General features: G+C 37.0%; 2 protein-coding genes and 2 pseudogenes across 3 annotated transcripts; all 4 read right to left on the bottom strand.

Annotated features, from left to right (window-relative positions):
- Window positions 1-888: 888 nt before the first annotated feature.
- On the bottom strand, window positions 889-6362 carry LOC125204115 (putative disease resistance protein RGA4; annotated as a pseudogene). The gene is made up of 3 exons (XR_016135287.1): window positions 2717-6362; window positions 1469-1594; window positions 889-1150 (listed from the first exon to the last, which is right to left on the bottom strand). The product of XR_016135287.1 is annotated as a putative disease resistance protein RGA4 (transcript).
- A 4471-nt stretch (window positions 6363-10833) lies between these two features.
- On the bottom strand, window positions 10834-12612 carry LOC125207164 (berberine bridge enzyme-like 8). The gene has a single exon (XM_048106393.2). The coding sequence runs from the start codon at window positions 12578-12580 to the stop codon at window positions 10976-10978; it is 1605 nt and encodes a 534-aa protein (XP_047962350.1). The 5' UTR covers window positions 12581-12612; the 3' UTR covers window positions 10834-10975.
- A 3059-nt stretch (window positions 12613-15671) lies between these two features.
- Window positions 15672-17285, bottom strand: LOC125188729 (berberine bridge enzyme-like 8 pseudogene; annotated as a pseudogene).
- Window positions 17286-21222: 3937 nt separating this feature from the next.
- Window positions 21223-23141, bottom strand: LOC125221270 (berberine bridge enzyme-like 18). Its single transcript, XM_048123416.1, has 2 exons — window positions 22570-23141; window positions 21223-22479 (listed from the first exon to the last, which is right to left on the bottom strand). The coding sequence occupies exons 1-2, from the start codon at window positions 23139-23141 to the stop codon at window positions 21414-21416; spliced, it is 1638 nt and encodes a 545-aa protein (XP_047979373.1). The 3' UTR covers window positions 21223-21413.
- Between the last annotated feature and the right edge of the window lie 988 nt (window positions 23142-24129).

Below are 24129 nucleotides of genomic sequence, written 5' to 3'. Positions count from 1 at the left end.
AATAAAGTATGATAGAAAGAATATAAATAATTAGAATGTTTTTTTAGATAATTCGACTCGCTTTATTAAATTTTTTTTTTATTAAAGATAGAAAGTGATTAATTTCTATGGACTACCTAAAACGAAAAAAGGACTATCGATTGTAGAAGAAGAGAGTATTATTTATCTAAGTACTATTACAATGAATGTAACTAGCTTTAGAATACTATTCCCTCTGTCCCAAGATAAACGAAGCACTTGTTTTGGGCACAGTATTTAAGAAATAGATATTTAAAGAGTTAAAGTAAAGAGAGAAAAGTATGAGAGAGGAAAAAAGTAGAAAAGTAAAAAGAGAATAAAATAAGAGATGATTTTTTGCTGAAAAATAACTCACTTATAGTAGGACATCCTGAAAAAGTAATATGACTCACTTATCTTGGGATGAGGAAGTATAGAACTATATCATGTTAATAGCACTAAAACTATTTTAGATTAAATATAAAACGGACGATATCATCTTCTAGTTTTAAATGAAGTTTCATAGACTATATATTATAACTATTTGATTATGCTGTGATCGTATTTTTACAGTATCATATGATTATGAAGCATTTATTATAAGTCAAATTGTGCTTCCCTAATTTTAATTCAAAAGCCTATTATCTACTATCTACAATCCAACATCAATACACCATAACCCATATAACTACATTTCCGCGGCTATTCAAAACTAGAAGAAGAGACCGAAAAAAGAAGGAAAAAAGAAAACAAGAGCCTGACATTCATCTATCGCATTTCATATCTGTTGCAATGCCAATTGCTCTAACACAAAGTGTCCGGCACACTCCAAATCAAAATTATGAATCCATCACTAAATATAAGTCATAATAATATAGCAGTCCAAACAACAACAACAAAACCATCACTTCATATACTATATATTATAACTACAAAACATAGGATCCTTGTTCGATAAAACACAACAACAAAACCAATCCAAACATCTTAAAATATCTACATTTCACAATTTTCATGCAACAAACAAGGATAAACCGTCAAAGTTAGTTGGTAAGCAAATTCGGACGTTGCTCAAACACAAATCTTTGCTTCATCTTCTTCTGCAACCACTTTGCGGCAAGAGAAAGACACACAACTCAAACAATTGACAAACCTGTTGGGAAATTTAAAGTTGCAATTTACAGTGTGAAGAGGTAGAGGAAAACATATGTAATAACATGATTAGAACTAGAGATGTTGTCTTAAACAAATTTATACATATATATTTTTTGATAAATTAGAGGCTCCGGCCAAATAACGATAAGGAAGAGTCCAACAACACCACCACCACCACAACAAGAACACAACCTAGCGAAGTCCAACGAAAAACCCTAGTGCTAACGCAAGAGTATATATATCTATATAAATCCACAGTCTACAATCATATATAACAATCAAAGAATAGGGGGTTGTTGGTGAAACTGAATCTTACCTGCGGGAATTTGAAGAATGTTGACATCATGTTGGAGAAAATTAATGGGCACACACTCCTTCACCTCCTCTTTAGAAGCAACTCCAACTCAACCCCAAACCCTTCCTCTGTGTTGTTCATTACGAGCTATATATAATACGAAAAAGATAGTGACAAAGTAGTGTTAGATTAATCATTTTGGTGACAAATTATTAGGGACGGAGGGCGTAGATCATTTAAACAACATTTTATTTGGAATTTTTTCCAATCGGATCACAAAAAATCTGCATATGCATATTTATTTCTTCATAATCATAACCCTAAAGATCATTGCCAGATAAATGAGTCCCAACTCCTAAGCTCTATTTGGACTAAGAACTCGCATAAAAAACTGGTATCCCAAAGTAGCATCTTCCACAAACCATAGAGACAGAGACAGAATAACAACTACATATATATGCATAGAAATGAATATTGTTTAAACAGCCCTTTTGACTCGACATGGGTTTTAAGAAATTATTTGACTTTGTGAAGAAAAAGTAAAAGGAGAATGTGAGTAGAATGTAAGACCTATTTAAAGTATTAGTTTTATATTAGATTGTGAGTGTAAGAAGTTGATGGAATGTGGGGTTTGCATACCAAAAGTAAAATAAAGTAAATGATTCTATAAATCGTGAACAAACAAAAATGGCAAAAAGGCTCTTTAAATGGTGGACGGAGGGAGTACATATGTAATTGTTATAAATTAATAAAGTGGAGGTAATCTGGTGGTGAGGAGGGAATAGACATGCAACCGTTTATAAAAGGATATTCGCCCTTAAAATCATAAACTTTGACCAAATTTTGATATTTTCTACGAACTTTAAAATTAGTCTTAAATATTAGTATAATATTCATATTTTGTTTATAATTTCTCACAGCAGATCAATCACCATAAACAACTAACTTATGTGCATTTTTTTTATCATACTTGGCACTAATAAATCAACTTGATTTTCTATGTTGATTTTTTTCCCTACATGCAACGAACTTAAGAAGTGGACAAAAATATCGTAAATATTTCACAGTTACCCAGATAGAATATGTTTTTCTCTGAAGATATCTATCTTGTCTAGGTTGGATTGGGAAATAACAAAAAGAATGTAAAGTTATATTTAAGACCAATTTTAAAGTTCGTGGGGAAATAACAAAATTTGACTAAAGTTTATAGTTTTAGGGAGCAATATCCCTTTTATAAAATACAAACCAAGAAAGGATATTCAAACTCACCGATCCAGCGTCCATCCATAAAGATGTTGGGGATATGGGAAATGTTGGGACATTGAGAATCAGCTGCATCACTTGCTTCTTGAATACATATTTCTGGGCATCCCTCAATAACTAAGGTGTCTAATTCAGTGAGGCGCCGCATTGCATCTGTAGAGGGTAGACGCCTTAACTTCTTACAATTTCGTATATATAACTCGCTTAGAGATGAGTGGTTCCCTAACCATTCAGGTAACTCTTCCATTCCAAAATTCTCCAAGGTTAAATTAGAAAGAGTAATGAGATGTTGAGTAGATTCCGGCAGATTTTCCCAACTTTCCATCCCCTTAAAGGTTAAGGAAAGAAGTGAGCTGCATCCTTGCAATATGCCATTAACGGTCTCCATTAATCCCCCCACACTAGCATCTATGCTTAACCATGCCAAGCTACTAAAACGAGGCGGAATCTCAAGAAAACAAGTGGTCATGAATTGAGGAACACCACCGATTTTTCAAATATCTTAGACGGGGGGATTTTGGGAGACGGGAAATTATTTTGGGTAGATTCTCTAGGTCACAACTCCAAACGCACGAGTGAGGATCCTAGCATTACACATGGCAAATACAGCAAAGCCTCGCACTTCGTGATCTCCAAAGTTGTAAGGGATCTGAGACTTTCTTGTGATTGTTGTACGCCAAGATCTCCTATCCGTTTCAGATTTGGGCAATTCCATATGCGAAACTCTTTCAAAGAATTGAGGGTGCCTACACCATCCGGTATTCCTCTCAAATTGGAACACTGCTCTATAGTCAACTTTGAGAGATTGGGATTACTATAGAATAGCCAATTTGGGAGACTTTCTAAATCATCTATTACATCTATCCAAAGCTCTGTTAGCAACGTTAATTTCGCTTGAAATATGTCTGCCAAAGGCTGATAGCTGCGATTACGAAAAATATTCAAATGTTTGAGGGACGACTAGAAATGGGTAGGAAAACTCATCAACACACTGCAATCCTTGATCGTCAAGTGTTGAAGATGAGGAAATACATTGACAGCACTTGCATCCACTGATTCAATTCCCTTCAACACTGTGAGCTTAGGCAACCTATCCAACACGAGCTCTTCTAGCGCTGGGAAAACAGTCCGTGTCACATCATTCACTGATCCATAGAATGAAGGATTTATGGACTTCACATTACTCAATCTGTACAACAGAAGACACTTGAGTTTTGGCAACTGCCCAAACATTGGGATTTCTTCACATTCCGAGCAGTCGGAGAGTGTTATCCTAACCAACTTGTTAAGTGGCAGCCTAGAACCTTGACCTACATCATCAACTTCCATTTTTCGAGTCCATGATGGAAAGTTTCTGCCTCCAAATCCAGAAATCTCCAACTCCTCCAGACGAGAGTGAGGTTGGAGGCCTTCCAACACATTCTCATCATTTGTAGGTTCACCTTCTCTACCAATCTTCCATCCCAAATTTAACTTCAATAATTTTAGCTTGTTAGATAGATCTGCTTTTTGAGCTTCTTCCTTGTTACAAACCCTTTCGAGGTTATCAATTTGCAGTTCTCCTTTGAGACAATTCAAACTTCCGAGCTCTTCAATTTTGTAGCCATTCTTGTCGCCCACCCTAAAAAACTTTAGGGTCCTAAGACAAGTTAATAGACCAATCTCGGCAAACAACTCTACATCTTTCATAATATAAAGATGCCTTAAGTTTCTCAAGTTCTTCAAAGTACTTGGAAGTGGCTTTAGACGATAACTACACGCTCTCAATGTCTGCAAGTGAAAAAGTTCACCTATCCAATCCGGAAGATATTCAATAGATGTTCGTTCAATGTCAAGAACTCTCAAATGTATCAACTTCTTGATTTCACTTGACAACTCTTCAACTTCCCAACTTCCAAAAGTTAAAACATGAAGAGATTCGAAGTTTGAGAACATGTTACCATTGATGTTATCCATGAACAGTAATGTGCGTAAATAATTTGCATTTTTTTTTAGAACATTACTTGAATCTTCTTTGAGAAATATGTATCGAACTCGGGTAATTTCATCTTCCTTAAAAGAACCTCTTAAGACAGAAGCTGCGAGTTCATGCACAAGATCATGCATCACACAACTTTTCGCATTTCCATAAACATCTCTTTCTGCAATTTGCAGTAAAGAGTTGCGTAGAAGAACATAGACAATTTTTTCTCCCATAGCTTCCATGTCACTGCTTTCATCAGCTTCTAGAAATCCTTCACCCATCCAATACTCAATTAGAGTCTGTGTTTTAAATCTGTAACCTTTAGGAAAAATCGAACAATATGCAAAACACTTTTTGAGCGAAGGTAGAGACAAATTATCAAAACTAAACTTCAATATTTGTTTGATATCGTTTCCTGCATAGCGTGAAAGCCAATTCACTTCGATCGAGTGCCATTTTTTTTCAGATTTATCACCCAGAGTACTCCACCAACTACGCTTGCAGCTAATGGCAAACCTTTACATTTTTCTGCAATCTTAGTTCCAGAGGCCTCAAGTTCTGAAGGAACATTCTCTTTTCCAAAAGTTTTTTTTTTGATAATTGACCAACAATGTTCATCTGATAAAATTTGCAGCTCATGTGTATGAAGTGGTTTCATAATTGAAGCGGCGTCCATACTTCTGGTGGTAACAACAATTGCATTACCTTTCATAGAACTAATGCGCAACAAGGGATGAAAAAATTGTTCCCATGTAAGAACACTTTCATTCCAAATATCATCAAGAATAAGAAGATATGTTTTATTTTGTAAAGCATCTTCAAGTTTTTTCAAAACACCTTGCTTATCCCCAATTTTGACTTGATCAGGAGAAGTCAATTCTTTGAGGATTTTGTTGAAAAGAATGAGTGGATCAAAATTTTGAGAAACATGCACCCAAATATGTGATCCAAACAGATTCTTTTCTTTGATAAAATGGAAGACTTCCCTAGTCAAAGTTGTCTTCCCCAATCCTCCCATTCCCGCAATGGCAAGGATAGAAATAGGTTCATCAGTTGTGATACAAGCGGTAAGTTGTTCAACTATTTCTGACATCATCTCATCTCTTCCAATAAAAATTGGATCAAGAGAGAACGAGTCAGTTTCACGAGCAACATCAGGCAAAGTGGGCACAGCAGCAGCATGTCTCCCGACGAGGCCAAGATCGGCAGCCCTTTTGTTAATGACCCCCAAATCCGCATTGATTTGTTGGATTCTAAGAGCCATACTTCGAGCATGTGAAATATGAAGGCAGCATGAGAAGTATGAGAATACCTTTTGTTTCATGGTTTTGTTGGCAATCATAGCATTGCTTTGTTTGGAGAGTTGATGATATTTGATTTCATCCAAAACATTGTCAGCATCGAACCCCACGTCTCCGAGATCCAAGAGCCACTTCTTGAAAGACTCATCAGGGATGGAGCGCATCTCTGCATCATTCAAGAATTTCTGGATCGTTTCCAGATTCTCACTTAACTGATCTGCTTCACGTCTGAAATCTCGAACAAGAGAGGCCTCATTCTTGAGGGTTTCAAATAGAACTTGAAGCAAGGCGGCGGCGGCAGCTTCTTCCATTCTTTGTGCTGAGAACTGTTTCTGAGAGAAGGGTTAGGGTTTTGGAATGGAGATGAATGATTGGTGGAAAGTGAGAAAGAGAGAGGTAAGGCAAAGATATGGATAAAGATATGCATGCTCCACAGCCATTCATTCTAATATGCTTTTTTTTTATTTATTGTATATTTCTATTACTGCCGACAACTTTTTTTTGTTTTACTACTCATTTTAATACCACATCTTTTAAAAATAGTGATACCAAACAGTTATTCCATATTCTAATGTGTAATTACAGATTTAGATAAAAAGAAAATTAGAGGCTAGTTTTAAAAACACACAAGTCAATTTAAGATTGTCTTTTATCATACTCCCTCCGTCCCTAAAAATTTATCACCTATTTCATTTTTCGTCCGTCCTTAAAAATTTGTCACCTTTCACTTTTACCATTTTTGGTAGTGCACCCTACATTCCACTAATTCATTATATTCTCACTCATATTTTATTTTAAAACTAATATATAAAAATAGAACTCACGTGTCACTAATTTTTTCAACTCACTTTCTATTACATTTCTAAAACCCAAGGGACGGAGGGAGTATAATGGATTCGAATGTGTATAAACCAAATCGATTTACAAAATGACCCGCTTATTATGAACTAAATCAATCAAAAAATAATTTAATTGCTATCTAAAATTTTAGTACGCCTTCAGTTTCGGTAAAGAGTTTTAAGAAAGTAATCTTTGTGTTAAGTAAATTGATAAAAAACAAAAAAAAGTCTTTATTTCTTACACTTGTTTGTCATGAGAATGGACTGAGTGTATTTTTTGAACGTTATTTATATATTCTTTATTCAATTTTCACACGAAAAAATAACAAATCAAATCAAAGTTTACTAAAAGCCTTGGAATTAAAAAATAGTAAACTATTTTAAAGGGAGAGGAGAGAAACTTCCTGGCGTGAACGGCCCGGAGGCGGCGACGAACACCTGGAGTTTCCGCAACGGAGGGCGGTGTTGTGGTGAAGTCGAAGGAGGCGAGGACGGAGCCAGGAATTCTACATGGGTAGGGCAAAAATATAAAAAAATATTTTAGTACGTTAAGAAAAAGCAAAAATAAGATTATTTAAATAAAATTAAAATTAACTATTAAAATAGCATACATGAATTTTTTACTTGTATGGGGCCTTGGGCCACAATTTGTTTCATAGGGCCTGCTCTTGGTTGGGAATTATTTTACTGGGCTGGGAATTGATTTTGATGGACAGCTGCACCAATTGATTTTTATTTGAGTCATGTATTTTGTTGTGTAAGGGGGATTTCTTGAGTTGGGCTTATTAAATTGTTATGCGTTGCAACTAATATTTAGTGGGCTTTCAGTTGATTAAATAAATGGGCCGACTGTTTTGAGAGATTGTGGGCTGGAAATTTAAATGCTTGGACTAACATAATTAATTTAACGCCGAGGTGATTAATGCAAAAGTATTCAATGTCACGTAGGATCAAGGACGGAGATAGAATATGCCAAGCCACCGCTTCAGCGGGGGCTTGGCCAGCCGTCCTACTTAATTCACATATGGTGTTTTACTGTTTTTGTTTTGTTTATAAAAAGAGAGAGACTAAAAAAGATACGGAAGAGAGAAAGGGGAAAAGAGGAATAGAGAAGGAGTATAATTATGACCTAGGGAATAGAAACCACTCGTTATATCCCTCTCTTGTTTTGTGTGATTAAGAGGTTGATTATTTCATTTTTTATTTATTGTGAATCGTGATTTTTAGTTTAGGAATTACTACCATCTTGTTCTTCTATTTTTAAAAATTGTTTTAAGAATCAATTACTACTCGTATTATTTAAAATTTTACGTATCAATTTATTTATTAATTTTTTGTCTATAGTATTCATCACATATTTTCTCACTCTTATTTTTCCCTCTCATAAATAGTCGAGTCATCAGTCATCTCTACTTTTTCATCTCTCCAACTTTATTATCTTTTTATTTAATATTCATCTTTTTTCTTAATCTTCACGATGGAAAGAAATACATCCGCTACTATGGCACGGGGGATTATTAGAAAAGGCAAGCCGCTACTGGAGATTCTAGGAGCATCACGCGTCCTGCCATATTTATTGTAAAATTTCAGCATAGGCTCATTTTAAGTTCTGATTCCGTCCCTGCGTAGGATGGATGCATGCATCGTTTTAAAATAAAGTATTTTTTTAAAGTCTAATTTAGTATGTCATGCTCTTTTAAAAGGGTGGATTTGTGCACGTCTTTTGAGGCTGGAACGATAAGTTAAGTTGAGGAAGTAAGCGAATGAGGTGGACTTTCTTTTTTAAATAAGAATTATGTTTCAAGTATGTTTTTTATGTGAAAAAAGAGGTGAAGTATGTTTGTCATGCCATGATTGCTTTTGAAATCTATCTAATGTGTTTTTGCTATGTATGTTTAATCGAATTCAGGTCTTAGTAGTGTCCCCCTACTTGGACTAGTGTACATACAGTAGATCGGACACCATCTTTCGAGTTGGCCAGTCTAGTATCTTGGAATGTAGCCACATTTCGTGTCATGTACGTTTAGATATAGTACGATGTGATGGATGATAGGTTGCGCAACCATGTTTTACGATGAAATGTTTTAGTGACTCGGGCCTCTTTTTATTTTATAAGTTAAAACTCTGATGTGAATCAAAAGCGGCATGACAAATACTTTTATAAAAATGTATTTTTCAGTATATGTAGTATGTGTTTACTGAGTATATCAAGTACTCAGCCCTTTATATTATTATAAAAAATATGCAATTTAAGCAGCAATGGATGTGGTGGTGTTGAGCAACGTTATCGAAGAAATATGTCATGTTTAGTACTCTCTCCATTTCATAGTAGAGTCATTTCGCCATTTTGGTACGTTCCATAGTAGAGGAGTCATTTCCCTTTTTAGTAAAAGTCAACACATTTCTTCTCACTTACTTTTTCCTTTCTCTTACTTTCTTCTCTCTACTTTTTCATCTCTCCTACTTTATTATCTTTTTATTTAATTCATTACACACATCTTTTTCTTAATCTCCGTGTTGGAAAGAAATGTCTCCAATACTATGGAACAGAGGGAGTATTCTAGAAGTGTCGTGTCTTCATAAATAGCATCATTCCATGTCTTGAATACTTCCTCTAGTCAAACTCTATTAAATTGTTTATCGTTGAGTCTTTGTTTCTTTGGAGTTTATGTTTCAATGAGATGATACTTTGTCATTGACAAGTTATTTCAATTATTCAAGTGATTTGGTCACATGCATCGTTTCCATCGTTTCCCTATTTCTCTTCCGCTTCTTTAATCATCTCCTAGTCGCGATTAACCGTATTTTCTATCTACAGAAACTGCTGGCTTGACAGCCTCAATGACCCATATAATGGGCTTACCGGTTATTCAGCCTAAGTGGGCTATTAGTGGCCCATCTATTTTGGGTTGTCAATTAAATTAGCGATCAAAAAATATGAATTGGGCTATTACACAGTTGGCCATGTTTTCTAAACTTCCACTAAAGAGAAGGAACTCTTAAATATGACTATAAATTAGTACCCCCTCCGTCTCAAGGTATTAGACCAACTTTTTTTTTGGGATGTCCCAACATATTAGACTCATTTCCCTTTTTAGCAAAAAGCATCTATCTTATTTTATTCTCACCTACTTTTTTCTCTCTTCTCTCCCCTATTTTTTCCCTCTCTCATACTTTACTCTCTCCACTTTAACTATTTAAATATCAATTCCTTAAATCATGTGCCCAAAAGAAGTGAGTCTAATACTCCGGGACGGAGAGAGTAGAATTTATCAAATTGAAAATTATTGCTAGTTAAGTATGAGTCCTAGATTTAACCTGAGGTGATTCTTGGAATAATGCAATCAATGATAGAAGAATCAAGGCGATAATCGTGGGAGTTAATCAATGCCGATGACTGTACTAGGATTTAAATAATGGAGTACTATGCGATTAAAAATCTTAGTTCGGTCAGTCTACAACAAGGAATCTCCACAGCTGAGTGTTGATCTTCACATTATACAAGTTCGAATAATCATAGTTAACAAAATATGTCATGTATCAATGCACTTGTCATCCATGTGTAGATATTTTAATAACCATCAATCCATCATGGAATAAAATGAGGTATAATCAATTTAATAAAGCAAATTGATCTTTCATCCGCAAATATTAATTTACTATCTTCAAGGAATAAAATAATACCGAGACGAATTAAATGATGTAAACTGAGCTGTCATTACTAATTGTTCAAAGTCAAACAATATGTTCCCAATTTATTTTCATGCATTGTCTCCTTTTATTTCATCAAATATTTAACGTTGACTGCATATTATGCATTACATCTAATAACTACACACTATTGTCGCTAAAAAGTAAATAAATAATTACTTAACGTGAATTTCGACAAACACGGCAAGTGCCATTAGATATACTATATATAAAATAAACTGATCTATTTTAGTACTTAATTCAGTTCAAAATTTCAAATTATCATCCTACAGCTGATCTACTATCTTTTTAACTACTAAATCCAATCAATTTTTATTTAATTTCACGAATCAATCATCTTATTACCTCAAACAACTCATTATTCTTACAAATGACATCAAATAGTTGATTACATAAACATTTGCAATCAACCCTATTACATCGCACGAGAGTAACACTAGTTTGTCAATCTTCAGTGCAACGGTGGAATGCTTTGTTCGTTCTTGAAGAAATTCTGCGGATCAACCACTGTCTTCACCCGAACAAGACGATCGAAATTATCCAAAAAGTACTTCTTACCCCAAACGCTTGCTCGTGCATAGCTCGTCTTCCCTTTAGGGTTATTGACACCAATGTCGAGATCTCTGTAGTTGAGGTACGCTTGCCTAGGCGAGCACGACACATAAGGAGTCAAGTACTTGTAAAGCCTCCTCATCCAGCTTATATAGCTCTCGGAATCTTGATTCTCGCTCTCGTCCCAAAAAATCAGGTGTTGGATCTTGTACAAGTTTCCGGCCCTATGAGGAAACGGAGTGGCAGAGGCCGGAATCTCGTCCATCCTCCCGCCATAAGGGCTGAAGATGATCACAGACTGGTCGGCCACTACCTCGAACATCCTCCTCCATATGCCTTCAAGCCCGGATTCAGGGATGGGCTTCTGCACGTAGTCGGATTTCGCTTTGAAGTATCTCACCGCCGGTTGAGTTCTGTTGAGCAGCATTTCGGGTGCATCGATGGGGAAACCCGCGAAGGATAAGACGGATTCGATCCAGCTCATCTCTGTGCAGTCTTCTCTCACTAACCCTAACTCAGGGAAGCTCTTCTGCATCAACGGAAGCAACGTGTCGATTTTCCCAAGGAATAGTGAGTTGAATATAGCCCGAATCGTCTTGTTTCTACCCTCTATGTTGGAGCTAAGATTCTCCGGTACTAGGATGACTCTCACGAATAAATCATGGTCGAATTTGGGCGCGATGGATTGCCATTTCTGTACTAGTTGAGTCGCATTTTGCTCCAGAGTCTTGCCTATGCTGAAAACAGTGACTTTTTGTGGAACATTCACCAGTTTTACCTTCCAGGCAGTTATGACGCCGAAACTGGCTCCACCGCCGCCTCTTATGGCCCAGAACAAATCTTCGCCCATTGATTTCTTGTCCAGGATTCTGCCGTTGACGTCGATGATTCTCGCGTCAATGACCTGATCCGCAGCCAGGCCGTGTTTACGCATGAGCGTACCGTATCCTCCTCCGCTGATGTGCCCACCGATGCCTATCGTCGTGCAAACCCCGGCCGGAAACCCTAGGACCGGGCTTTTCTGCGCGACCGCGTAGTATAACGCGCCGTTTGTCGCGCCAGATCCGACCCACGCGGTTTTCTCCGCGACATCGACCGTGATTTCATCGAGATTGATCAAATCAAGGATCACGAACGGGACATGTGCGACGTACGATAGTCCCTCGTAGTCATGGCCCCCGCTTCGGGTTCTGATCTGCAAGCCGCTGGCTTTGGCGCAGTAGATGACGGGAGGGATTTGGGATTCGTGCTCAGGCTGTACGATGACGGCCGGTTTCGGAGTGGAATCGGAGATGAATCTTAGGCTTTGGATGGAGAATCGGAGGATGGAAGAGTAGGATGAGTTTGAAGGGGTGTAAACGTTGCTTGAAATCGAAGAATAGTCGTTGAATTTTTGGGTTAGACATTCAACAAAATCTTGGTGCTTATCCGCAGCAGAAGCTGCGTGTAAACACAAGGAGATGAGAAAAAGAAGAAGAAATTTGGAAATGTTTGGAATCTTCATGATTGAGAGATGGTGATTTTGATGAATTTGTGCTCTTGGGAGTATCTATTTATAGAAGAAGAAGTATGCAAAAGTTTGAATTTGATACGTAAGATTTGAAGTATTGTTTCGTGGAAACTTAGTTTTGGATTTATTATAGGCCACATTAATTTACTTTGAAAATTATTCTTTTACATTATATCATTCAAACTACTTTATCTAAAAAAAATATGATAGAGACAGAAATATAAAGTGAAAGTTATACTACTACGTTCACAGTTACGTCTTTTTTACCCCAACGAGTACATAAAATATTTGGTTAAATTAAAGAGTTGATTATAATACATTTTTTAGATTTATTTTGTCAGTTAACCATCTTTTTAAATTTTCTAAGTCAACTGATCTGAAAGGCATATCCAAAAAATAATCCAGTACTTCTTAGCAGTAAATATATGGATAATTAAGTTGTTCGTTGTTCAATACTCCCTCCGTCCCAGATTAAGAGTCACTTTTTGCCATAAAAGTCCGTTCCAGTTTAAGAGTCACATTTAGAATTTTTCATATTTAGTCATACAATTTTACCTTATTGTTCATCAATATTACATCAAAATGTCATTATCTACATTAAAATAAACCAAAACAAAAATCAAAAAGTCAAAAGGGACCTACTTTCAACCAACTCACTTAATTTATTACACACTCTATAATCTCACATCATTTATTACACACTCCACCATCTCACTTCATTTATTAAACACTCCACCATCTCACTTCATTTATTACACACTTCAACTCTTTCTTAAAACCCGAGCCATAACAATAAGTGACTCTTAATCCAGGACGGAGGGAGTAATTCTTATTTTGATAGTCCATACTCCATACTATTCATACTTAATATTTGATCTAAGATTTCGATTCTTATGTGTTTTAGCAATAAACGTTTGTTCTAGTGTACGAATCAGAGTTAATGTTTTTGAAAATTTTGGGATACGTACATGTTGTATTTGCCAAAGAAAATAGAATTAGTGTTTTAATAATGACAATTTAAATGACACTTGAAATTTATAAATTTGGATAACCAATTCTAATACTACTCCTAAAATATTATAGTTCTTGAATTCATTTCAAAGTAGCTGGATCAATCAAAAGTCCACGTCATACAAGGGCAAGATAGGAGTGCACGTATACTCTAATTTTGTTATTAATAAATAGTTATGGGTAAACGAAGAGATTTGCAAAATCATCAAATTCGAAAATATCAAGGAAATAATTTGTTTAAATTATAGCTGAAAAAGTCTTTGGTCATAAATGCTTGCCAGCATGTCATCAAAATGATGTGAATTATTCATTTATTTTTATCTCATATAGTATAAGACATGATATAAGAGTGTCTGCAATAAGGCGAACAGCCATGCCACAGCCACAAAATCTTGCCCGCCTAGTTTGCATAGCCATACAAAACTTATCCGCTTAGTCATCACAAATAAATTAAAAAAATGTAAAAAAAAATGTTTTTTGCGCTGCGGCGGTCTCAGACTGCTCACAATAGGCTGCCGCGCGACCGCCGTCACCGCCCGTCCTCGCCCTCTCCCCCGCCGCTCTCTCCCCCGCCGCGCCTATCTCCCAGGCCGGCAATAGTCTCCGCGGCTGCTGCCGCGGCTTAGTTATTATTGGGGACACTCTAAGGAACGAATATTAACTCTTAATATGTTCGAGTGTATGGTGCTAGTGTAGTTTATGGCAAATAAGAGTATCTTAATCATTATCACAACACCAATATTTGAGTGGTAGATTTACTAAACTACACAAACACTAACAATTTAATTAATTAAAGTAGATGGATCTAACTTCAAGCAAGAATAACAAGTGGGGTGGAATAATAAAGAGGTAGAATCTTAATTATGGTTTTAATAGCAATATATTCAATGTAAAGTCAAATTTCTAAGTTCTATGCCATTAAGTCTTTCAAGAGCTATTAAGAAAATCACTATGGTAGAATTATGTCTCCTCTTAAAGTACTCAACTTGTAAATCACACATTAACACCAAAGTCTCCTTAATTCCAAATAGCACCCAAGATTCAAATCTTCATAAATAACCTTACGATACAACCATATATCATAGGATATCCTAATTATTTAGTTGTTTATTTGATTCACCATATCTTTCAAATTTTATTTAGATATTTGTTTCTTGTTTAATAAATTAGGGTAATACTCCCTCCGTCCCGCTTTAGCAGTCTCATTGATTTTTCTGCACTCGTTTTGTAAAAATAATAATAAATAGTTAAAATGGAGAAATAATAAATTAAGAGCGAAAATAATGTAGAGAAGAGTCTTATCTACATTATTCTCTCTCTTACTTTACCATTTCTCTACTTTAACTATTTATTATCATTTTCACAAAATGAGTGCAGAAAAGTCAATGGACTGCTAAAGCGGGACGGAGGGAGTAGTATTCTAGTATTCTAGTATTATAAATAAGAGAGATTATATCATTTTATTTGGCTTGAGTATCACGAATCAAAACCTAATCATGCTGCCAACGGGAACTTCACCCGCGCTCAGCCCCCGTTCCACTCACATTTTATTATAAAACCAATATATAAAAGTAGAACCCACATTTCACTAATTTTTTCTATCCACTTTACTTTATAAAATAAAATAATTTCTTAGGATCCATGCTGGTCAAATATGGGACATTTAACTATGGACGGAGGGAGTACCAGTTTAGCACACTCAACTTGCATAACTTTCTATATAAAGCTTCAAAAGAGGCACGTAGGATATGCTTGCAAAACTCTTCAAATAAACTCGTCAAAACATTGAAAATCATCATTTTAGAATCTTTAATTTCAAAAATTCAGTAAACTCGTCAAAACATTCAATTGATATAAATAGACAAAAAGGTTCTTAAATAACATCAAAACAAAAAGAAGTTGGTCCAACGCGTAAAACCATGCAAAATCCGAGTTTATCATTATTAAACATTAGACTACTAGAAAGACAGTAATGACAACAAAATTAAACTAGAAACAAATACTTCAAATTAAAAATTCTTAGCCATGGCATCAAAATTACATAAACATCCGCACGAGTGTAACACTAGTTTGTCTAAATCTTCAATGCAACGGGCGGAATGCTCTGTTCATCCTTGAAAAAATTGTGTGGATCAACCATCGTCTTCACCCGAACAAGACGATCGAAATTATCCGAAAAATACTTCTTACCCCAAATGCCGGCTTGTTCATAGCTCGTCTCCCCATTAGGGTTATTGGCTCCGATATCGAGATCTCTGTAGTTGAAGTACGTTTGCCTCGGCGACGACGACACAAAAGGAGCGAAGTAAGTGTATAGCCTCCCCATCCAGCTTATGTAGCTCTCGGAATCTTGACTCTGGCTCTCGTCCCAAAATATGATGTGTTGGATCATGTACAAGTTTCCCGTCCTATGAGGAAACGGAGTGGCGGAGGCCGGAATCTCTGCCATCCTCCCTCCATAAGGGCTGAATATGATCACGGACTGGTTGGCCACCGCCTCGAGCATTAGCCTCCAGACGCCTTCAAGCCCGAATCCCGGGATGGGCTTCTGCACGTAGTCGGACTTCGCTTTGAAAAATCTCACCTTAGGTTGAAGTCTATTGAGTAGCTTTTCACGTGCAGCGATTGGGAAATCTAGGAAGAATAAGACGGATTCGATCCAGCTCAGCTCTGTGCAGTCTTCTTTCACTAACCGTAGCTCGGGGAAGATCTTCTGCATCAACGGAAGCAGTGTGTCGATTTTCCCAAGGAATTGTGCGTTGAAAATAGCTCGAATCGTCCTGTTCGTTACTTGTGTTTCGGAGCGTACAGTCTCCGGTTTTATGATGATTCTCAGGAACAAATCATCGACGAATTCTGGCGCGATGGATTGCCATTTGTGGATTAACTGTGTCGCGTTCTGCTCCAGAGTCTTGCCAATGTTGAAAACAGTGACTTTTTCTGGAACATCCACCAGTTGTACCTTCCAAGCAGTGATCACGCCGAAACTGGCGCCACCACCGCCTCTGATGGCCCAGAACAGATGCTCGCCCATTGATTTCCTGTCCAGGATCGTACTGTTTACGTTGACTATTCTCGCATCGATGACCTGGTCCGCGGCCAGTCCGTATTTACGCAACAACATGCCATAGCCTCCCCCGCTGACATGTCCGCCCATGCCTAAGGTGATGCTGACGCCAGCCGGAAACCCTAAAACCGGGCTTTTCTGTGCGACCGCGTAGTATAACGCGCCGTTTGTCGCGCCGGATCCAACCCATGCGGTTTTCTCCGAGGCATCGACCGTGATTTCATTGAGTTTGATCAAATCGAGGATCACGAACGGGACATGTGCGACGTACGATTGTCCCTCGTAGTCATGGCCCCCGCTTCGGGTTCTGATTTGAAGGCCGCTGGCTTTGGCGCAGTGGATGACGGGAGGGATTTGAGATTCGTGCTCCGGTTGTACGATTGCGGCCGGTTTCGGAGTGGAATCAGAGATGAATCTTAAGCTTTGGATGGAAAACCGAAGGATCGAAGAGTAGGATGAGTTTGAAGGGGTGTAAAGATTGCTTGAAATGGAAGAATAGTTATTGAATTTTTGGGACAGACATTCAACAAAATCTTGGTGCTCATCTGCAGCAGAAGCTGCATGTGAACCCAAAGAGATGAGAAAAAGAAGAAGAAATGTAGAAGTATTTGGATTCTTCATGTTTGAAAGATGATGAATTTGTGCTTTTGGGAGTATTTTTTTTATAGGAGTAGTATGCAAAAGTCATTTATGGAAAAATTCTTGTTTATGGAAAAATTCTTATTTCATTAGTAAAATGCTGATTTTTTCTATGTTGGGGCGATTTTATATTAGAGTTTCAACAACATGAATTTATTTTGTTTACTATTTTGGTAGAAATGCACACGTTCTATAACCTGAAAAACGTTTGTTCTAGTGTATCTGTGGAATTAATGTTTGTCAAAATTTTGGCATGTTGTAGTTGCCAAAGAAAATAGAATTATATTAGTGTTTTAATTATGTCATTTTAAAAGTTATTTGAAATTTATAAATTTGGGTAACCAATTCAACAGTTAATATTAAAATAGCCAAAGTTTTGTTAACGTTTGATCCTACACAATATATTTGGGTCTATATTTAACTCATCAAGTAGGTCAAAATATGATTGACCGTTAACTTTTTCACGTAATTAAGTATTAATGAAAACATAAGAGTATTATATAGGACCAATAGATAACAAATTTAATGTGTAGGACCAAAAAGATTTTTGGGACAAATAAGGGATCAATGGACTTTGGTCACTAAATATTACTACGATTAGTTGTTGAATATATTAAGGAAAAGAAGCTGAAGGAAATTCAAAAACTATACTAATCGAACCCTATAACTTTGTTCTATCTAAAATATTCTCTATTGTCCGGACTAAGATGATGCACTTTTCCATTTAGTATGTCATAAATAACGCATTATTATTTTTGGAAATAAGCTACATCAACCAATTTCTCTTTCCAATTACAATATCCAAACCTCTTTTCCTTTTCATTTTATACTTACATTTGTTTTCTCTCTCCAGTTACACATTAATCAACAACTTCTAAAATCTCATGGTAACAAAAAAACATGTTATTTTAACCGAGACGGAAGGAGTATTAGCGTATTTCATTTAGTTTTATATCAATTCATTGTTTCTTCCATTTTTTTTTAATTCTAGATCCGCTACATCAACGAATAAATAATGTGTATTGCATCTAAGCAAGTCAATTCTAGATCCGCTACATCAACGAATAAATAATGTGTATTGCATCTAAGCAAGTCTTTGGCTAATCATAAATGCATGTCATCATGCCATCAGAATCATGTGCATTGATCATTGTTTCATTTTCTATACCAGTCCAAAGTTGTCATACTCCGTATTATTACATGATACTCCCCCGTCCCACTATAAGTGTAACATCTCGGAATTTAGAACCCTAATTTTAAAACCCTAAAATTTATTGTTGATGACGTGGAGTCGTGAATGCACTTATTGCATGTGATGCTATGGCCGAGTTGAGTCTAGGGTTTGCGTTGAGAGTTTGAAAAGTCAAACTTATTGATTTTGTGACGTGGCATGTGATTTATTAATTTATGAATTGAATTATTTGTTAAGGGTAAGTGAGAATATTAGAGAAAAATTTTCATAAATACTAGCCACCTAATTGTTGAAATTTTCGAACCCTAGACCCCTTGGAGAGGGAATTTCATTTTTTCGGATTTAATTTAATTCTTGGGATATTTATCCAAATTAAATCCAAGACCCAATTATTTCCTTATTTTTAAAGAGGAAAAATCGAGCCCCCTTGTGCCTTAGTGATTTTCCAAAATCACCTATTGTGGGAAGGAAATAATTATTTTATTTTAGTTAATCCCTTATTTGATTTCCTTCCATACCTAGAATTTAAATATTCTACCAAATCTTTCCATACCTCAAGAGATCTTGCCTTATCTTATTTTAGTTAATATTGAAAATCCATGCCTTATTTAAAAAGGCATAGGGGACGCATTTTTCAATCCCTAATTGGGAGAATTCTTATTTTTATTTTGCTCCGTGATATTTTATTCTACTCCGTGAAATATACCAAAACAAAATCTTGGCTAATTAAAAAGCTTAATTTTCGAAACCTACATGCCTTGGAACCCTAGAGCTTATTTTTGGTATTTCTTCTTCCCTACTCCATAATATTGATTATTTAATTGTGGAGAATAAAATCTTACCAAATATTCTAAAGATCTTTTTGAGCTCTATAAATAAGAGGAACTCCTAAACCTAGCCATCAAATTTTCGCCCCCCACCCTAAGTACACGCCCCCTCCCTCTTCTCCACACTCTCTCAATTTTCTTCTACTTTTCTTCAATAATCTTTCAACCTTTGAGAAGAATTTGAAGTTTGATCCAAGAATCTTGAAGAACCAAGTCTAATACTTAATTCCTACCGATCGTTTTTCTCATAAGGTATTTTATATTCATCTTCTTCGTTTCTACTCCACTCATCTTCTTTTTAACCGATTAATCGGTCTTCTTGAACCCTCATGCATCTTGGTGGAGTGAAAGTGGGATAAAGGGGATATGGGAATATGTTACATGTGTGTGGCGTGTGTGTGTACGTGTTGTGTGTGTGTGTGTTGTATTTGTGTAGTGTGTGTTTGATGGCTAAATATTCTTGTGTGACATATGTTGATGTTAGATCTAGATTTGGAGATGCGAATGGAACTTGTGTGATAAACATGATCTTGATTGATTAGTAATGATAAGATAAATTGATGGGAAAAGGGAAAAGTATTGAGACATGCATGAGTAAGAGTAGTGTTGAACCTAATTTGTGATATGTGCCTATGTGATTAAAAGGTGAAACTTTGGTTGCGAAGCCGGATAACGGAAAAGCGAAACTACTTGAAATCTAAGTAGTCGAGGTGGCCTTTACTCTTAAAACTCTCTTTTATTTTTGTCAAAAATGTTGATTGGTGTTATAAGGTTGGTTTAACTGTTATGTCATGCCTATGTTTGCTTTATTGTGATATTATGTGCCTGACGCCTAGTTTGTGAGTTCGCTCCATTGGGCTATAGGGCTATGAATGTGACTATACGAATTTGGGTCTGAGTATGGGCCGCAAACCCTACCAGGCTGTGTACACGATGGGATCGGGAGCCGTCCTTGCTAGTCGGCCGGTCTCGTGGGCGTAAAGTGTGGCCACACTTTCGTCGCACCATGGAATGATTGTGATTGTTGATTTTGTTGAGGAAAATGGAGAGTTATTTTGACTGGCCAGTCTATGGAAGATATATTTTGTGATACTCGTGATATTTCTCTTATAACTACTTAAAACTCGAGTTCACTTGGTAAGGGTGGCATAACTTATAAAATGTTTTGGCAATGAGCTCACTGAGTATTTCAAAATACTCAACCTGCATGTGTTTTCCTTATGTGCAGGTTGAACGATGACGAGCGGTGGCGGGTGTTGAGCATGATAATTAATTAAGATGGTTGTTTTGGACTTCAAGCGTAGTTGTGTCTTCATACATAGCTACTCTTTCTCTTGGTCGTCTTCCGCTGAATTTTGATACACTTTAGTGTTGTTATGGATACTTTGCATCTTGCCTTCGATTTGAGGCCTTAGCCCTTTTCTTGTGATTTTTATCTTGGATATTATGTCGTACTCTTGAGATTTTGATCGTTAGTTAAGATACCCCTTTCTCTTTCTCATTCAAGTTTCTAGGTTAAGTTGTTGCTTTATTGCTCTGATGTTTCCTTTAAATGCTTTGGTCAAAACTCTTTAAACGAAACCCTAGCCTATGTTTACTTCTTTAGAGTCCGTTTGGGTAGCAGCCGCCGCATTTATTGTACCCTAGGAGGGCGGGCTGTTACAATAAGTGAGGCAATTTTCTTCAGCGGCTATTTTGCAAAAGTAATAAATAATTAGAGTGTAGAAAAAATAAAAAAAAAGCAAGAGAATGTAGATACGACTCTCTTCTATATTATTCTCTCAATTTTAATTATTTATTATATTTTCGCGAAACAGCGACCAAACAGAAAGACTTCACTGATAGTGGGACAGGGTGAGTATGCAGATAGTTAATGATCATGCATATTTCTTCATACATATAAATGCAATTAGGATTTTATTATAATCTTCAATTATTTTGACATAGAATATAAGCGCTCATACTACCGAGGGTAGTAAGTAAAAGATCAACAAAGCAACCAACAAGTCTCTTGCTGCAAAACACAAAACACATGCAAGAGACAAAACAAAACAACACCACACTGGAAAACAATCATGCCATTACAACTCATCACACAACATTTCCGGTCAGCGCCGCCACCTCCCCCACCAACGATGGTATACTTTGCTCGTTTCTGAAGAGGTTCGAGGGGTCGAATTTCGTCTTCACACACACCAATCTCTTGAAATTGTTCTTAAAATACCTCTCACCCCAAACCCTAGCCTGCTCATAATTAGTACTATTCCCTTCACCATTCCTCCCAATGTCAAGATCTCTATAATTCACGTAAGCCGCCCTCGGATTCTTGGTGACATGGCGTGCCATGTAGTCGTAGAACCCTCTCGTCCAGCTAAGGGAAGCTTCGCCCTCAATTGAGTTCCTCCACAACACGCCGTAATGGATCATGTACAAATTCCCCTTCCGGTGAGGAAACGGTGTTTCCTCATCGGAATAATTGCTCAGAGCTCCCCCGAAAGGACTCAACTCCAGTTGAGCGCCATCTACTTGAATAAGAAACTCCCAAATCTCCTTCAGACCGCTCAGCGGGATCGGATCGCTCACGAAGTCCGACTTTCCTTTGAAGTAGGCGCCAGGGCCGCCTTGTGGCCTCTTGACCAGCAAAGCGTCTAGGGTTTTGTTTTCGATGTACGCGAAGTAGAGAAGGGAATCGGCCCAGCTCATCTCGACGCAGTCTTTCTCAGTCAGTCCGAGTTCAGGAAATTGTCCACCCACGGCTGTCAGAAGATCGCTTGGTTTTCCAAGGTACAGCGACGTGAAGGAAGCTTCAATGGTGCGGCTTCCGGTCTTCGGAGAGTTGGTTGGGTTTATGAATATCCTCATGAGGAGATTGTCGTCGATTTTTTCGGCGACGTGCTGCCATTTGTGGACGACCTCGGTCGCGTTCTCTTCTAACGTTCGTGTCACGTTGAAGACGGTGATGGTTTCAGGGACGGTGACTAATGTCACCGTGAATTCTAGAATGATCCCGAAGCTTGTGCCTCCGCCGCCTCTGATTGCCCAGAACAGATCTTCACCCATGGTTTTCCGGTCCAAGACCTCGCCGTCTGCGTTGATTAGTAAGGCGTCGACGATGTGGTCGGAGGCGAGGGAGTGTTTCCGCGACATCATGCCGTACCTGTTGGAATATCGCAATCAATCAAGAGAAGAAATATCAAGCCATTGAACTAATTCTACGGAATAGACATAAAAGAAAATAGGATAGTACCCTCCTCCGAGTAAGTGGCCGCCGACGCCGACAGTAGGGCAGGCGCCTGCTGGGAAAGCGAGCGTCTTGCTCGTGCGGGAGATTGTTTGGTAGAGCTCACCAAGGGTTGCGGCGGGCTGCACACGTGCGGTGTTCGCCTTCTCGTCGATGGTCACCGACCGGAAGTTTATCATGTTGACGACCACGAAGGGCTCTGACCCCGCCGTGGAAAAGAAAGAAAGCCCTTCGTAGTCGTGGCCGCCGCTCTTGACCTTGATTTGAAGGCCGAGAATCCGGGAGCAGAGGACTGCTCCCTGGATCTCGGACACAGAGCGTGGGGCGACGACGAGGTCGGGTTTCCCCGGCCACGTGGCTGGTACACGGAAATTGTCTGTGAATGTGAGAGCGGTGTAGGTAGCATTTTGAGGGGTGAAGATTGTGTTAGTAGATGAGTTTGAGCGTTGGAATTGATCGATTAGGCATTCAAGGAAATTGTTGTAGGTTTGATTGTTGGATGAAGCAGCTTCTGAGAGTAAGAGGTTTGTGGAAATTAAGAAGAGGAATGTGAGAGTGAAAGCAAGAGGAGAAGACATTTTGTTGGTGTTTGGTTTTGTTTGTTTGGCCTTTTTATATAGACGTCCATGTGAATCTATTAATTATACAATTAAACTTTGTTACTACTACTTTATTATTCAATCCCAATTTTTGTATTTTCTATGTTTGGAATCTCGAGATTCTACGTTAGACGTTTTCATAAAGTTGTGTTACCTTTTTAATTCGTTGCAATTTTGAGAGACGTTCGTTCACACGTTCTTTAAAAGGTAAATCCTTTATGAAAATTGTAGCGTAACTTAAAATTAATGATTGAATCGGTTTTAAAAAGTGGAAACCCGACTCACTTTATTTTTTCCATGTTATGCTTTGAAATATTGCACGACCCATTTTAGTTCTCTTTTTAATATTATATAGTTAATTAATCAACTATCAACTAGTAGTACTATAAGAAACGATACAGCTATACGAACTTTAAAATATTAGAAATACATTTATGTAGTAACAATCTATTAGACAATTAAATACATAAAGTTATAGTACTCCAGATATGAATGGAAATTTATTTAATTATGAGAATCAAGATTTGGAAAAAAAAATTAAAAAAACATTCAACCAACATAATTAACCTCATTATGAAACTAGTTATATTATTCCAAATACATTAATAATCGTGTTCATTATATTTTGGAAGGTAGAAAATTCAAAATATATTTTTTATTGTATATATTAAATTGCCCATTAATTTCATCAATCCCATAAATTAATATTCTCCCGTCTAAAAGTATAAATATCTTATTTGGCACGGATTTTAATGTGTGATTGGTAAAATAAGAGAAGATAAATGGTAGTGTAAATAGTGTTAGAGGAGAGTGGACTCCACATCATTAGTAGTGTATTGTAATATAGTATAATTTGTAAATAAAATGATGTGTAAAGGTAATGTGATTGATTAACTTTTTCAAAATTTAAAAGTTTATTCCTTTTAAGAGACGGATGGAGCAATGAATTGACATTCATTAATCTCGT

The sequence above is a fragment of the Salvia hispanica genome, chromosome 2, assembly GCF_029641045.1.
Source record: "Salvia hispanica isolate PSC_SH4W2 chromosome 2, Shi_PSC_v1, whole genome shotgun sequence".
NCBI lineage: Eukaryota > Viridiplantae > Streptophyta > Magnoliopsida > Lamiales > Lamiaceae > Salvia > Salvia hispanica.
This window is presented reverse-complemented; position numbering and strand designations above follow the sequence as displayed.